Source organism: Halichoerus grypus, chromosome 5, assembly GCF_964656455.1.
Source record: "Halichoerus grypus chromosome 5, mHalGry1.hap1.1, whole genome shotgun sequence".
Classification (NCBI taxonomy): Eukaryota; Metazoa; Chordata; class Mammalia; order Carnivora; family Phocidae; genus Halichoerus; species Halichoerus grypus.
In genome coordinates, this window is record NC_135716.1 from 389,544 (window position 1) to 403,485 (window position 13,942).

A 13,942-nucleotide genomic window follows, 5' to 3' on the forward strand; every position below is an offset into this window, starting at 1 on the left:
GAACGTCAGACCAAGCGAGGGAGGACCCGTGGAGGGGACGTGGTGGCTGAAGACTTGGAGGGAAGGCCCTCTTTGCTAATGCAGCGGGGTTAGGAGGCCGTAGACAGTAAGAGCACGGGGAGGCACGAGGACCCCGTCAACCAGAGCTCCGGGAACGGAAAGGGGTGACAGGAGTTCCGAGGAATCCACGGGACGTCTGAGAGTGGAGCGGGCAGTGTGGTACTCCGCATTACCTCATCCGTTTCCGCCCCCACACTTCCCGCCCCAGCGCACCTCCCGCACTCATGCCTTCCCTCAGCGCCTTAACACCGGTTGGCTACCTACGTATGCTGCGGATTTTAAACCATTTAAGAGTATAATGTTGGGGGAGGAGGCTACCCAAGAAAAGTTGAATTCTTGGAGTAGAGTGATATAAAGTGTGCTCCTGTGGTTTCCCTTGGGTCTAGGGGCCTTGATACCAGCACCAGCCACTGCTGGTGTCCTGGGCCCAATACCCCCTTGGGCAAACTTGCTGGTAAGGGGCAGGGCTGGGCTTTGGGTCATGGTACAGACCGTAGGCCTTGACTGACTCAAAGGCCTTGACAGATCAGATGGCCAGAGAGAAGGTGAGGGGACAGAATAGGGTCTGGGAATTGAGAGGACCAGTGAGTCTCAGGGCACCTGCCAGAGGCATTTTTCTGGGACCACACTTCTGGGGCAGGTCCTGTGCCTGCTAAAACCCTCAGACGCTATAGCCAGGCCTGAGCAGGGGGTTCTGGCCCCTCAGGCGTCCCCAGCCTGAGCCTCCACTCACTTTCCTAGAGTGCCTCTCCTCCATTCAGGCCAACCCCCACCTGCCTGGGGAATATCTCCTTCTACCTAGACTAATCTTCAGGGCCCTGTGGCTGCCTGGGAAGCCTTCCTGCATACTCACACGACACACCTGTGCTCTCACTCCTGTCCAGGGTGAAGCCAGGTGGTCCTTGCATGCTCCCCTGGGCAGGAACTATGACCCATGAAGCTGTATCCTCAAGGCCTGGCCCCAAGAGATGTCCAGTAAACCCCTCCAGCTAAGAGACCTCTTCCTCCACACACACAAACACCCAGGAGCACTGTCCAAGTGCCCCAGAAGAACAAGGGGCATCCTCCTGGGTAGCAACCTTCAGAGCTTTGGACTCAGTGGACCAAAAGAGAAGGGAGGCAACTCTGCCTCCAAAAAGCCCTGTGGGGCCAGGGAGGTCCAGCTCACCTAGAGCCAGTGAGGTGCACAATGAATAACGAGAGCTGGTCAGTTCCCACTGTTAACAGGCACCAGGGAGGGGAGGAAAGTGCCTCCAAGGCCTTTGGAATCCACTGGGGCCCTGCAGCAGCCCCTGGGAGAATTCCTTGAATTAACTGTGTCCCTATTTTGTTCCTGAAGTTTCCTCCAGGAAGCCCTCTGACCACCATCTAGGTCCGGAAGCTGCTCAGCCTTGAACTCTGGGCAGGCCCCACCCATTCTTGGCAGGTCAACTTTGGGTAAATCAACTCCCTCAGCTATTAAATGGGAGCCTGAAGCCCAGCCCAGACAGGATAAAGTAACCATAGGTCACAGGCCCCTTCCAAAGGCTTTTCCTTCCAGCTTGTAGGGGGTGCTGAAGGCAGCCCAGGGGTGAGGAATGAGGCCTGGGTGGCCGCCTGCAGCCCCCACTGGAATCCTCCCTGCCCCTCCCTTCCAGATTAACTGAAACCTGCTAATTGTGGCAGTCCTCCGCACGCTCCCCTCCCCCACCGCCGATTCCTCCCTCCCTTTGCCTCCCCTCCCCTCCCCCTTCCATCCGAATGATAAAGGGTCTGGCCCGCCAGGCCCGCCGGCCTCAGGCCCCCAGCCTTGCCTCAGCGCACTGCCCCATTGCCTTGCCTCCACGGGGCCAGGCCCCTGCCCACGGTGCGTGCCTCCCCCTGCATGGGACCCTGCAGCAACCCACACCTGGGGCTTCCTGGGTCGGAGTCGTCCTCCCAGCCCCCCAAGAGGAGGAAGAAGAGATACCTGCGGCATGACAAGCCCCCCTACACCTACTTGGCCATGATTGCCTTGGTGATCCAGGCCGCACCCTCCCGCAGGCTGAAGCTGGCCCAGGTGAGAGGGACCCCCATTTTCCCTCACACTCGGTAATCGGACCTTTCGCCAGACCCGTCCCCCACCTACTCCTAGGCTCAGACTCCGGCTTCCATCCCCACCTGGCCCTACCCAGCTGAGCCAGTGGGGCCAGTCCAGGCCTGGGCACCAGGGGAAAGAGCCGAGGTGCTCAGGCAGGACCCTTCCCTCGGGGCTTTTTTTTCGCTCGGGCGCAGAGGTGTTCTTTGGGGGGGGGCGACGCCCCTCAGCCCGGCTGTGGGGGAGGGGCGGCGCTGCTCCCCTCTGCGTCCCGGCTCACAGTGCCGCGCCGGGCCGACTGGCCGGTCGGTCGGTGGTTTCAGATCATCCGTCAGGTCCAGGCCGCGTTCCCCTTCTTCAAGGAAGACTACGAGGGCTGGAAGGATTCCATCCGCCACAACCTCTCCTCCAACCGATGCTTCCGCAAGGTGGGGTAGGGCGAGGGTCGGAGCTGGGGCGGAAATCCCGAGTGTCTGGGGTCGGACGGCCCCACCCAAGCCTCCCCACCCCCTCCAGGTGCCTAAAGATCCAGCGAAGCCCCAGGCCAAGGGCAACTTCTGGGCAGTCGACGTGAGCCTGATCCCGGCCGAGGCCCTGCGGCTGCAGAACACGGCCCTGTGCCGGCGCTGGCAGAGCCGGGGCGAGCGGGGAGCCTTCGCCAAGGACCTGGGCCCCTACGTGTTGCACGGCTGGCCCTACCGGCCGCCCAGTCCCCAGCCGCAGCCCAGTCCCCAGCCGCCACCCAGTGAGGGCTTCAGCATAAAGTCTTTGTTAGGGGACCCCAGGGAGGGGGCACCACGAAGCAGCCCAGGTCCAGCAGGCTCTGGGCACAGTGGGGAGAAGGTGATGCCCACTCCACCCCTGCCCTCTGAGAGGCCTCTGTGGCCCCTCTGCCCCCTTCCCGGGCCCAGGAGAGCAGATGCGGAGACTTCCCAGGGCGGAACCAGCAGGCCCTCGCCCCTCTCCCCTGAGCACAGAGCCTGGCCCCTCCACTTACTGCAGGGTTCTCCAGATCCCGGGGGACTGTCCGGTGGGAGTCACAGGGCTTCACTTTGGGGGCAGCTGCCCACCTCTTACTTGCCCATCTACACTCCCAATGTGGTAATGCCCTTAGCTCCACTACCACCCACATCCTGTCCCCAGTGCCCACCTTCAACCAGCTCAGCCTACTGGGGGGTGGCCCCTGAAACTCATGGCCCCCCAGGGCTGCTCTGGGATCTAGATGCCCTCTTCCAGGGGGTGCCACCCAACAAGAGCATCTATGATGTGTGGGTTAGCCACTCCCGAGATCCAGCTGCCTCCACCCCAGGCTGGCTACTCTCCTGGTACAGCCTGTGAGGCTCCCAGGGCAGGGGCGCTTTCCTCTCCTCTCCCTTCCTGCCACCACTGGCTTGTTGGGGAACGAAGGCCAAGAGGTCCAAGAGGTGTCTGTGGCCACGGCAGCCTTGAAATGCCAGGCACCAGCGTGCTGAGAATCCACGGTGTTTATTGGACTCCCCCACAAAGGGCTGGGGTCCAGCTAGGCACCAGCCTGGCCCTGATGGTCAGTCATGCCTCTCCTACCCCCAGAGGCAAGACTGGAAAGAGTGGGGGCTTTCCTTGCAGCAGCCCCTTCCTGATTCCACTTTCTCTGTCGGTCTATCCTTCTTTCCATCCATCCATCCATCACCATGTGTCACTTCCCCTCCCTGGCTCCGGGCTGGGGGAGGGAGAACCTAAATGGTGGCTCCAGCCTTAAGTCCTGTCCTCCCTCATGTGCCTGGGAATGAGGTAGCAGCACCTTTTTGGGGAAAGGAAATCAAGATTCTGCTTGGTTTTGGTGGTGGTAGTGGGGAAGATAACAGTAAAGGAGTAGACAACATTTTAATGCCGAGTCTGATTTTTGGTGATGGGGTGGTGATTGGGAAAACCACTTGGCGGGGTCTACCTCCCACGGTTCTGGCATCCCCTGCTGTGTGCTGCGATAACAGCAAATGGTGATAAGGAGGGAGCTGAGGGCCTGGGGGAGGGAGAGGCAATCATGTCCCTACGCTAAATACTCATGGGGCAAGGGAACCAATTCTGGGGGGGGGGCGGGCAGTGGGCCCCCAGAGGTCAAGGAGGTTGTGAGGGTGTAAGAGCTCTGCTGCCTCCGCCCGCAGAGGCGCGACTCCAGACTACAAGGGCATGTTCTTTTGGGTCCCAAGGGCCGAGCTGGAGTCGCTCTCTGGGCCGGGACTTGGAGGGCTGCCGGGGGACGGCGTGGGAGTGCAGGGGGTCCCGGTGAGTGGTGTGTCGGTGCTGAGGGAAGAGGGCGTCCCAGAGCGCGGGGCCCTGCAGCGCCGGGCTGGCCCCAGCTCCACTTGGCCCACTCGCTCGGCGAACTTCAGCGAGCACACGGTCTCGCCCAGATCCTCGGGCCGCGTGGAAATCTGCGGGGAAGCGGCGCAGGTGGGCGGGCCCTGAGCGGGCGGCGCCTGGCTTGCAAACCACCCCGTGCCTGCCGCAGCCCGAGGCCCACCTGCAGCAGCAGAACCGCGGTGGCGCCAGGTCCCAGCGCAGGCTGCAGAAGGCGCGTGAGCTGCGAATCGCGGAAGGGCACGTGTGGCCGGCGGGCCCGCAGCGCTGCCATCACGCCCCCCAGGGCCAGCAGCGAGCGATTGATAGTCCGGGCCTCCCGCAGACGCTGGGCGCCGTCTCGGTCTCCCCGCAACGTGCTGGCCGCCCCCGCCTTCCAGGCACGCTCGGATCCGGCCAGGTCCACCAGGTGCAGGGTGCCTGCAGGGGCGAGCAAGCCCGACGTGGAGGGAGCCCTGGTCTCGGGTGCTGCGAGCTCTCCCCCCCCACCCGCGGGGCTGAGGTGCGCGCCTCGGTACCCGCAGTGCCTGGCCCGCGAGGTGGGGACGCCGTGCGCAGTGTCAGCGTGACCAAGGCATGCGACCGAGAGCTGTGCCGATTCTTGGTGGTGGCGGCGGTGGCCCGGTTGCTCCTCCCCAGGCTCAGCATCTGGAGGGCGGAGCAATAGGACCTACCTGCTGCAGGGTCTGCGTCCCTAGGTGGGAGCACAGACGGTGCCTTGGAGAGCTCCTGGGAGGGGGAGGGGCTGCGTTGCCATTGGGCAGCCTTACCTGGTGCAGGGTCTCCAGGTTGGGCACATCCCAGTAGGTGAGGCCAGCCACCTGAATGCCCCCCTGGCCTGCTGGGCCCTGCCTCACGGCCAGGCGCTCTGGAGGCCCTGGGGCAAGGAGGTCCCTGGTGAGAAAGGGAAGGGCTTGGTTTCTGAGGTTCCCCTGGTAACTGGAAGAGCACAGGGTGAGGACAAGGTGCTGTAGCATGGCCCTGACCTGACAGCCTCATTGTAGATCTCCACCATGCTGAGAGTCACACGGTGTTGCCCTCCGGTCCCCATCTCCTGGAACAGTGACTGCAGTGCCCTAGGAGCTATGCCAGGGTCCTCAGGTGGGCCCTGGGGACGGGGTGGGGTGCCACATCAGACTCAGATCCCAGCCCCTGGCCCCAGGAGCCACCCCGGGTCTCCCCTTCCCACCTCCATACTGTAGGTCTTCCCCGTGCCCGTCTGACCATAGGTGAAAATGCAGACACTGTAGCCTCGGAGGCAGGACAGCACAGCTGGCTCCAGCTCCCGGAAGACCTAGGGTCGGAGGGGGGAAGGGTCCTGAGCCCCAGGACCCGGGACACAGTGCGAATGAAGCTTGATTCCCCGGGGAGGGCGGCTCTAGGAGGGCACAGTGGAAAGGAGGATCTCCCAACAAATTGAGCAGGCTCCCTGGAGGAGACATTTGCAAGAATTTGCTAGGCAGAGAAGGGAAGGGATGTGCCAGAAAGAAAGAGCAAGCAACACGGAGCACTGGAATTTTGAGGACCACCTGGGAGGCCCAGGGGCGCAGCAGCCGAGAGCCCAGATGCTGGGCTTGGCTGCCAGGCTCAAACCCCAGGTGTGATGGGAAGCAAAGCATCTATCGTCCTTCTGGGTTAAGGTTTTCCCTCTGTGAGGTGACGACTACAGTGCCACCTGTCGTAAGCGTTCAAGGGGAGCATGTACAAGAGAACTAGAGCAGCACTGGGCACACAAAGGATGAGCCCAGAAGGGCTGCACAAGTGAGCAGCCCTCGGTGGCTCGTCAAGATCACTGGAACCCTGGCCTGTGAGGGTACACAGAGAGGCGGCTGAGGAGGAGATGGCGCTGGGACTTATATCCTGTGGGCAACTGGACCCCAGCAGCAGCCTTTTGAGCAATGACATGGCCAGCTTTTGTGGCCAGAAGGTGGCTGCCAACGGAGTAGCCTGCGAGTTCTACTTAACGTGTTCCCTGCCAGCAATGAGGGCAGAACCAGAATTGCCTGTGAGGTCACTAAGGTTCCATGACTGGAAGGAAGCACTGAGGGTGACTGATGGGGGACTGTGGTGCCCTTGCACGGATGGGGAACACAGGTGAGCAGGCTCAGTGAAAGATGCCTTTGGCTCCTTCATTCAGACACACTGAATTGGAGGGCCCTGTCAGAGGACTGCCCGGAAGGCAGCAGATGGGGGGGCCTGCACAGGGCTGAAGTTTGGGATGCAGGCTGAGACCAGCAGAAGTGTGTGAGATAGAGAGACAAGTGAAAAACAGCTGTGGTACTCCAGGAAGTGGGGGAGGGAGCCCTGGACACCTGCCAGGCACTCCTCACACTGTGTCCCTGTGAGGCCAACACAGGTCAGAATCTCTGCTAGGCGTCTCCCTTACTCCATCGCCTCTATTTCCTGAGCTTTGGAAGTTCTAATACCAAAGTCTATGTGGACAGCGACAGGGAGCATATGAAGCAAGGTGGGGAGCTGGGCCTGGCAAGAAAGGGGAGGAGGGAAGGAGAGCGGGATCTGTAGTGGGCTCTCAGGAGAGCACTGAGGCTGGAAACCACCCACTCGCCCTTGCGCCCCGACTGCCTCCTTGGCCACAAGGCATGGAGGGGAGCCTGCCCTCACAGCCAGCCCACTCCACCAAGGCTGAAAGAGTAAGCGGCCGGCAAGCCCGGAGGAAGGTGGTTACAGCACTGTCCCCACCCTAGCCACGCTCTGCAGCCCGCTCTCTGAGCAGTGGCTATCATCTCAGACAAGTTCATTTTCCTTAATTTCCTGGTAAAAAAGTTAGTTTTTAAAATGTTAACCTTTCCGTTAAACCAGAAGACTTATTTCCACTAGAACTGCAGAGCTTGGTCAAAGAATGTAAAGGGAAAATTCTGGAAAGAAAGGAGGTGCCCAGCTAGGCTGTCATTCCTGCCTCCCAGAACCTCCTGCTCCCTTCCCTTCTCTGGAGTTCAGCCACCGGGAAGGCAGATGAAGGGGAACCCAGAGCCTCTTCTGACTCGGGGGCAGTATGAGGGAAGGACAACAGAGGCGCGAGGGCGGACCATCACCTCCTCCTGGCTGGCCTCTGGAGAGAAGACCCAGTCCAGGCGGAAGCGACGCTGGCGCCCTCGATAGCAGGTGGTGACCGTGCCACTGGGGCCAGGCTCCGAGCTCACCAGGCTGGAGGGTGTCCCTGGCCTCAGCCGACACAGCACACGGATATTTCCTGGGATGGAGATCACATCAGTGGGCTGCCTCCCAGGCCCTAAAGCATGGGGAGGCCCCACTTCCTCCACTTTCCAAGCCTGCCATACCCTTGAGCTCCAGCAGCCGCCCTGGGCATCCAGTTGGGGGCCCCTGCTGCTCCTCAGGGAGCTGAGTCCCAGCCCCGCCAGCTGACAGCGCCCCCAGGGCCCAGGACACCTGGTGGAATAGGGATGTGAGGAAGTGGGTGCAGTCGAGGAGCTGGGGGGGGGGGACTGCTGAGGATATAACTTTCAGTGGCTTTGGGCCCCTAGGGGCATCATTCGTGGACCCAGGATGGAGACCCAGAACCTGAGGAGAATCAGGGAAAAAGACATCCGTCTCCTCCAGGGTTGGCAATCCTGTGGGGGGTTTACTGTCACCCCAGTTTGCACCAACAAAAATGAGACCCAGAAATGAGATCACACCTAGGGTGTGTGAGCTCACAAGCTGTTCTGATTCCAGAGCCTACCACCTCCATTACAGCAGACAGCTCCCCGGGGTGGAAAGAAAGAATAAGGGTTCCCCACAGAAGAACAGTGACCAGGCTGCCCAGAGACCATGTTCTGGAGAGGGGGCAGATGGTCCTGACCTGACCCCGGGCCTCACTGAGCGAACACTGACAGCTCTGGGTGAATGTGCTGACCAGTCCTCGGAGGTCCCCACAGCCCTGACGCAGGCTGGCCATCCGTGCCCGAAGTCCTGGCGGGGACAGTTTGTTGTGAGGGAGAGCCCTGACCCCATGGCCTTCCCGCGAGCCCTCTGGTCCCAGCCCTTACCTGCCAGCCGCCCATGCACCTGCTGCAGCTCCCTTCTACAGTTCTGCTCGGTGTCCTGCTGGAGCTGCCGGAGGGCCCCCCGAAGGCCCTGCAGCTGCACCTCCTGCACCCCGAGCTGTCCCACCCACCCACCCTTGTCACTGGGGAACAGGGCACTTACCAGGCCCTGCCTCAGACACCCTGCCTCCCGGTGCCCAGCCTTCCCGGCCCCTGGGCTCCGTGCCCACCTGGACTTGAAGTGCTTCCGTGGTGTCCTGGGCTTCCTGAAGCCGGCTCTGGAGCTCCACCAATGCCTCTGCCTCCTCCTGCAGGAAGGGTGGGAGCCAGGTCAGCTGCGGAGCCAGGAGCGAACTACAGGAGGGGCACGCCAGCAGCCCCATTGGGCTGGATGGGGACGTCAAGTTGAGAGGGGCAGGCACAGCTCGTCATGAATCCACGTCTCCCAACTTTATACAGGACTCCTTCCCCCAAGTCCCTCTGCTCTCCTGGGGTCAGTCACTTGGAAAGCCACAGGACAGGGCAGAGATGTTCTCCCATGGGCATTGGTCTCCTTGCACAGACCATCCCAGGGCCTGTCCACCCCCCTCCCTCCCCATCCTGGGCTCTGGTCCCAAAAGGTCAGAGAGGGTTCCAGCAGCATTAGATCCTGGGCAGTGTTGCAGGTAGCCAGGTGTTCAGGAGCCCCAGACTGCAGGAGAGGTAGCAGCTAAGGAGGATACCTGGGGGGCCCTGGTGGAGGGGCCAGGGCCCCAGTGTAGCAGGAGGTCCCGAGTGAGGCTCAGGCTCTGTTTCAGAGCCTCATTCTCCAGGGTTAGATGCTGAACCCTTTTCTCTGAGTCTGTTGCCCCCTGGTGGAGAGAGAAGCCCTCAAGACTCACCTGAAAGTTGGGACCACCTCTCTTGTCACCCTCCTGGAGTCCCACCCCGCAACCTTACCACTCCCAGGCGCAGCCGGCCCAGCTCCTCCTCCTGCAGTTCTAGTTGCTGCTTCAGCTCCTCTAGCTGGGAAGGAGGGAGGGGCACAGGGTGGAGCATCTCCTTCCAATTCCTCCACCCCAGTCCCTGTTGCCTTCTGGACCCCTTACCTGTCCGAGGATGAGCTGCTCCAGCCGCTGCCAAGCCCTCTGGTCCTCCTCCAACTGCGGAGGGTTCTGCCCTTGGGCCTCATCCCTTGGTGAAAGGGAAGGGCTCTCTTCTTGAGACGGGGATCCTGGGGTGGGGTGGACCAGTTAAGACTGATGAGGCCCCTAACCTGAAGGAGAGGACACCTCGGCAACAAGGCTGGGCATGGGACCCCGAACTGCAGGCCACTCAGTTTCTGTGGGCTTCACTCCTTCCACACACTCCCTTTACAATTCACTACTCCTTACGCACCAGCAGGAGTGGGGCACTGCGCCTCCGAGGCTGGCTGAGTCCCCTGGGACAGGGCCTGCCTTCCCCTGGGGCTCCGAATCCATGCCAGGAGGGCCAAGAGCTGACCAGTCACCGTCAACAGTGGGGGGACATCGCTCGGCTGTAAAGGACATAGAACAACCAGAGCAGAGGAGACGGAGGTGATGACACGCACGGGGAGACCAAAAGGACTGTGGAGAGAGTATGGATCAGCTGGAGAAGGACCCTCAGCCCCGCTCACCTTGGTCAGGTCGGGAGGGTTCCCGAAGCTCTCTTCCGCCCCCAGCTGGACGGAGAGGAACTCAGCAAGACGCACGAGAGCCTCTTCCAGGGAGACCTCGGTAGGGCGGCCTTCGGCTCCCTCTTCCGGCCCATCCTCAGATTCGGAGCAGCCAGTGAGGCCTGGCAGCGGGAAAGCGAGGCTTGTGGCTCACGTGTCGGAGGCCTGGCCACCAGAAGGCACCTCCTGGGTCCCTCCCTCCCAGAGAGGTCACGGGCACCCCTTCCTCTCTCGGACGGCGGGGTTCCCTCCTGGCCCCGGGGACGCAGCGCTCCCGGCTCACCGACAGCACTTACCGACCAGGCCTGTCAGCTCGGTCCACAGCTCTGCCGGGGGCTGGTCGGGGCGGCGGCGACCGCGCTGGCAACCCGCACTCTGGGGAGAGAGCAGCGGGACCTCTGAGGGTTCAGTAAGCAGCCTGGGGGGCCCCCTCCCTCCGAGACCCGGGCCAAGGGAGTTGAGGTCTCCGCTTCCAACAGCACAACAGAGACGGGGTCCTCCGCACGGCCCCCGCTCCCCAGCGTCAGCGCCCCGGGAACGTGCGCTGCGCGGGCCCGCAAAACCCGCTCTCAGGAAGGGGGGCGCCGGACGTGCTGCGCCCGCTCTGCTCACCTGGGCGGGGTCCCCGGGGTCGCCGGCCGCCGCAGCCCCGCCATCCCTACGAAAGAGGCTGTAGAAGATGTAGATGAGCAGCGAGTAGAAGGCGTACATGGGAGCGCGGGGCGGCAGAGGGCCCCGCTTCGCGCCGCCCCGCGTCCCAGCGCCCCGACTCCGCGCCCGCGCGCTGCAAAACCGGTGCGCATGCTCGGGGAGGCCGCCCCCACGGCCCCGCTCCCGCGGGTGGGGGCCGCGCGCCCGAGGAAAGGGGGTGCCAGGAACAGGAGCCCCCGGGGCCACACCCGGACACCTGCCCCGCGCCTCCTACCCCTACTTCACTGAGACCCCAGGCTGAGAACGCCCACGGCCTCCACACACCACCTCCTCGGAATCCTTCCCAGCCTTCCGCGGAGGACCCTATCGCCCTCGCCCCTTAAAGCCCACAGCTGGTAGGAGGCCAAGCTCCCATCCCCACATTACCCCTCCCCTCATAGCCCCGACCAGTCCCACCCAGACCCCTCCTCCCCTCTCAGCCCTGCCCAGACCCCATCACAGCCCCGCCCCCTGCAACAGCCCCTCCCCTCTCAGCCCCGCCCAGATCCCTTCAGAGCCCCGCCCAACAACCCCTCCCATCACAGCCCCGCCCAGTCCCGCGGCCTGTAACAACCCCTTCCCTCCCAGCTACTCCCAGACCCCCTCCCCTCATAGCCTCGCCCAGACCCCGTCACAGCCCCGCCCCTGCAACAGCCCCTTCCCTCCCAGCTCCGCCCAGTCCCGCCCAGACCCACTCCCCCCTCAGCCCCGCCCAGACCCCTTCACAGCCCCGCCCAACAGCCCCTCCCATCACAGCCCCGCCCAGCCCCGCGGCCTGTAACAACCCCTTCCCTCCCAGCTACGCCCAGACCCCCCTCATAGCCCCGCCCAGACCCCGTCACAGCCCCGCCCCCTGCAACAGCCCCTTCCCTCCCAGCTCCGCCCAGTCCCGCCCAGACCCACTCTCCTCTCAGCCCCGCCCAGACCCCTTCACAGCCCCGCCCACACCGCTCTCAGCCCCGCCCACACCCTTCACAGCCCATTCTCCCCTTCACAGCTCCGCCCTCAACCCGCCCCTTTTACTGGCCCTTCCCTTCACAGCCGCTCCCCTCACCACAGATCCCTCCAAACCGCTTGGGTATCATACCCCAATCGTGGGACAGAGCTCCCTCCTCCTAGTACCCTCTCCGCCCTCACAACCTCGTCTGGCTCTCCTAGAACGCCCCCTTCCCCAGGCCCCGCCCTCCTACCTCTCTAGCCTCCGCTCCTCTCGTTGGTTCGCGTCAGGCCAACGCTGGGCTGAAGCTGGAGACCCGGCAGCAGCCCGCGAGCGAGGGAGCGAGGGAGCGATCGGCGGGCGGCGGAGTGGGCGACCGCGGCCTACAGCTCGCCGCTGCGTCGGGGCCTCGCAGCTCAGACGCCGCTCAGGGCCTGCGCTGTAGCTCCTTCCAGGCCAGGTTCCGAAGACGGCGCCTCCCCGAGCGCAGGAACCAGGTCGAGTGGGCCTGCGCGCGACTCTCCCCGAGGCCCGGCACCCCCACTTGGATTCCAGGGCCCCAGAACTCACGCCCACCCAGGTCAGGTTCGCTTTCTCCTGTCTTTTCCCGGCCTAACTAGGTTCTTCTTCCCCACAGTTGCGTCTAGTGGTCCCAGGGCTCCGGAAAGTTTCGAATGAGCCTATCCCAACACTTAGAAATGGGGTTCTGGAACCTGGGAGTCCAGGAGAGTCGCCTTTAGGGCTCCTGGTCGCCGGCTTCTGCGTTTTCTTCCTCTCCAACGTTTTGGATCCCCTTCCAGTTTCACATTCACTACCACCCGAGGTGCCATGGCCCCCAAGCCTTGGAGTGAGTGGAGCACGACCCTGTCCCACCTGGCACTGGGAGTGGTGTCTCTGCATGCAGCCGTGCGCACTGCCCAGGTGAGTACACTGGGGTGAGGCAGGGATGTGTCCCACTCCCAAACTGCAAGGACCTGCATCAGGTCCAGTTCCCCGGATCACAGAGAGGGTGGTGGGAGGTTGAATCTGAGGGCCAGGGTTGCATGAGACCCCCAGACCTTTCCCTGCTTAAAGGAAGGTCCTGGCCTCTTTTTTCCCACACCTCCTCCTATCTTTGTGCTGACAGGCAAGTCGAGGGGCCGCTGCTGGCTTCCTGCTCCAGGCCTTGGCCTCTGCCACCATGCTGGCCCCAGGGCTGGGCACAGATGAAGACTGTCTTGCTGGAGCCTGGGTGGCCACTGTCATTGGCCTGCCCCTTCTGGCCTTCGATTTCCACTGGGTGAATGGGGACCGCTCCTCTGCCAACCTGCTCCTGGGAGGAGGGATGGTGCTAGCAGTGGCCGGTGACCACCTTGGTGCTGAGGGCCGCTCTGTGGCTAGTCAGGCAGTGGTGCTGGTGGTTGCAGTAACCATCCTCATTGTGGCCGTTTTCACAGCCAACACTTACGGAATGTGGGGGGGTGCAATGTTGGGTGCTGCAGGCCTCCTGAGCCGGCTAGAGGAAGAGAGACTGCTGCTGCTACCAAAGGAGGACGTCTGTCGCTGGGCCCTGGCTGCAGGCAGTTGGGCCTACCACCAAGCCCTGCACACACAGCGCCTGCAGTGGGAGTGATGTTTGGAGACAGCAAGGTGGGGCTTCTGCCCTGGCTACACGTCCCACTCCCACAGGCCTGCTCCTGTGGGCCTCTTCCCCTAGGATGGACTCTCTTGCCTCCCAAAGAGAGCTTGCTGCAGGGTGATGGATGCCTTGGTCAGGATGCTCAGGTCCCTGAGTCTGGGCACTGTCCCTCTGGCTGAGTGTGGGCACTCGCCTAGACCAGAATGAAGGAGATGGGGCCCCAGGCACATGTTGGGGCCTGATGCTGGTCGGGCCGTGGTTTGGGGTCCAGAGAGAGGCTTGGTCTCCAATAAACCTTAGGGATACAGCAGGAATATGGAATCTGCCCATTCTTGAAAGGGATCGAGGGGTCCTCCACTGAGCTTTCTAAAGCTCCAGCGCAGCAACTGGTTTCCTTGTGCAAAAAAAGGGATGTCCTGAAACTAGCCCTGGGGCCTCACTCAGCCTGACCTCCTAATGGCACCCTTGTCAGGAGGGCCCCTAGACTGAGAAGACCTAGTCCTGGACCCTGTGACATGGTCGAGCTCTGAATATCCTTGTACAGCCTGGCAGGTGGCCCTCCAGG

General features: G+C 62.8%; 3 protein-coding genes across 6 annotated transcripts; 2 read left to right on the forward strand and 1 right to left on the reverse strand.

Moving 5' to 3' along the window:
* The first annotated feature begins 746 nt into the window (after positions 1 to 746).
* Positions 747 to 3,923, forward strand: FOXH1 (forkhead box H1). Its single transcript, XM_036105903.2, has 3 exons — positions 747 to 2,098; positions 2,440 to 2,544; positions 2,633 to 3,923. Exons 1-3 carry the CDS (start codon positions 1,925 to 1,927, stop codon positions 3,452 to 3,454), a joined length of 1,101 nt encoding a protein of 366 aa, XP_035961796.1. The 5' UTR covers positions 747 to 1,924; the 3' UTR covers positions 3,455 to 3,923.
* Positions 3,924 to 3,965: 42 nt separating this feature from the next.
* Positions 3,966 to 10,924, reverse strand: KIFC2 (kinesin family member C2). The gene is made up of 18 exons (XM_036105781.2): positions 10,745 to 10,924; positions 10,429 to 10,507; positions 10,094 to 10,254; positions 9,835 to 9,973; positions 9,546 to 9,670; positions 9,397 to 9,462; positions 9,180 to 9,308; positions 8,688 to 8,765; positions 8,461 to 8,575; positions 8,274 to 8,383; positions 7,753 to 7,861; positions 7,507 to 7,664; positions 5,643 to 5,747; positions 5,440 to 5,561; positions 5,224 to 5,347; positions 4,972 to 5,101; positions 4,617 to 4,873; positions 3,966 to 4,527 (listed from the first exon to the last, which is right to left on the reverse strand). Exons 1-18 carry the CDS (start codon positions 10,841 to 10,843, stop codon positions 4,273 to 4,275), a joined length of 2,361 nt encoding a protein of 786 aa, XP_035961674.1. The 5' UTR covers positions 10,844 to 10,924; the 3' UTR covers positions 3,966 to 4,272.
* TMEM276 (transmembrane protein 276) lies at positions 10,433 to 13,691 on the forward strand. 4 transcript variants are annotated; one of them, XM_036105910.2, is made up of 3 exons: positions 10,433 to 10,541; positions 12,397 to 12,680; positions 12,886 to 13,691. In XM_036105910.2, exons 2-3 carry the CDS (start codon positions 12,588 to 12,590, stop codon positions 13,369 to 13,371), a joined length of 579 nt encoding a protein of 192 aa, XP_035961803.1. In that variant the 5' UTR covers positions 10,433 to 10,541; positions 12,397 to 12,587; the 3' UTR covers positions 13,372 to 13,691. The 4 variants fall into 4 exon arrangements, with proteins under 4 accessions (XP_035961803.1, XP_035961802.1, XP_035961804.1 ...); XM_036105909.2 differs by lacking the exon at positions 10,433 to 10,541 and adding an exon at positions 10,935 to 11,178; XM_036105911.2 differs by lacking the exon at positions 10,433 to 10,541 and adding an exon at positions 11,939 to 12,339 and having other exon boundaries at positions 12,560 to 12,680.
* The last annotated feature ends 251 nt before the right edge of the window (positions 13,692 to 13,942 follow it).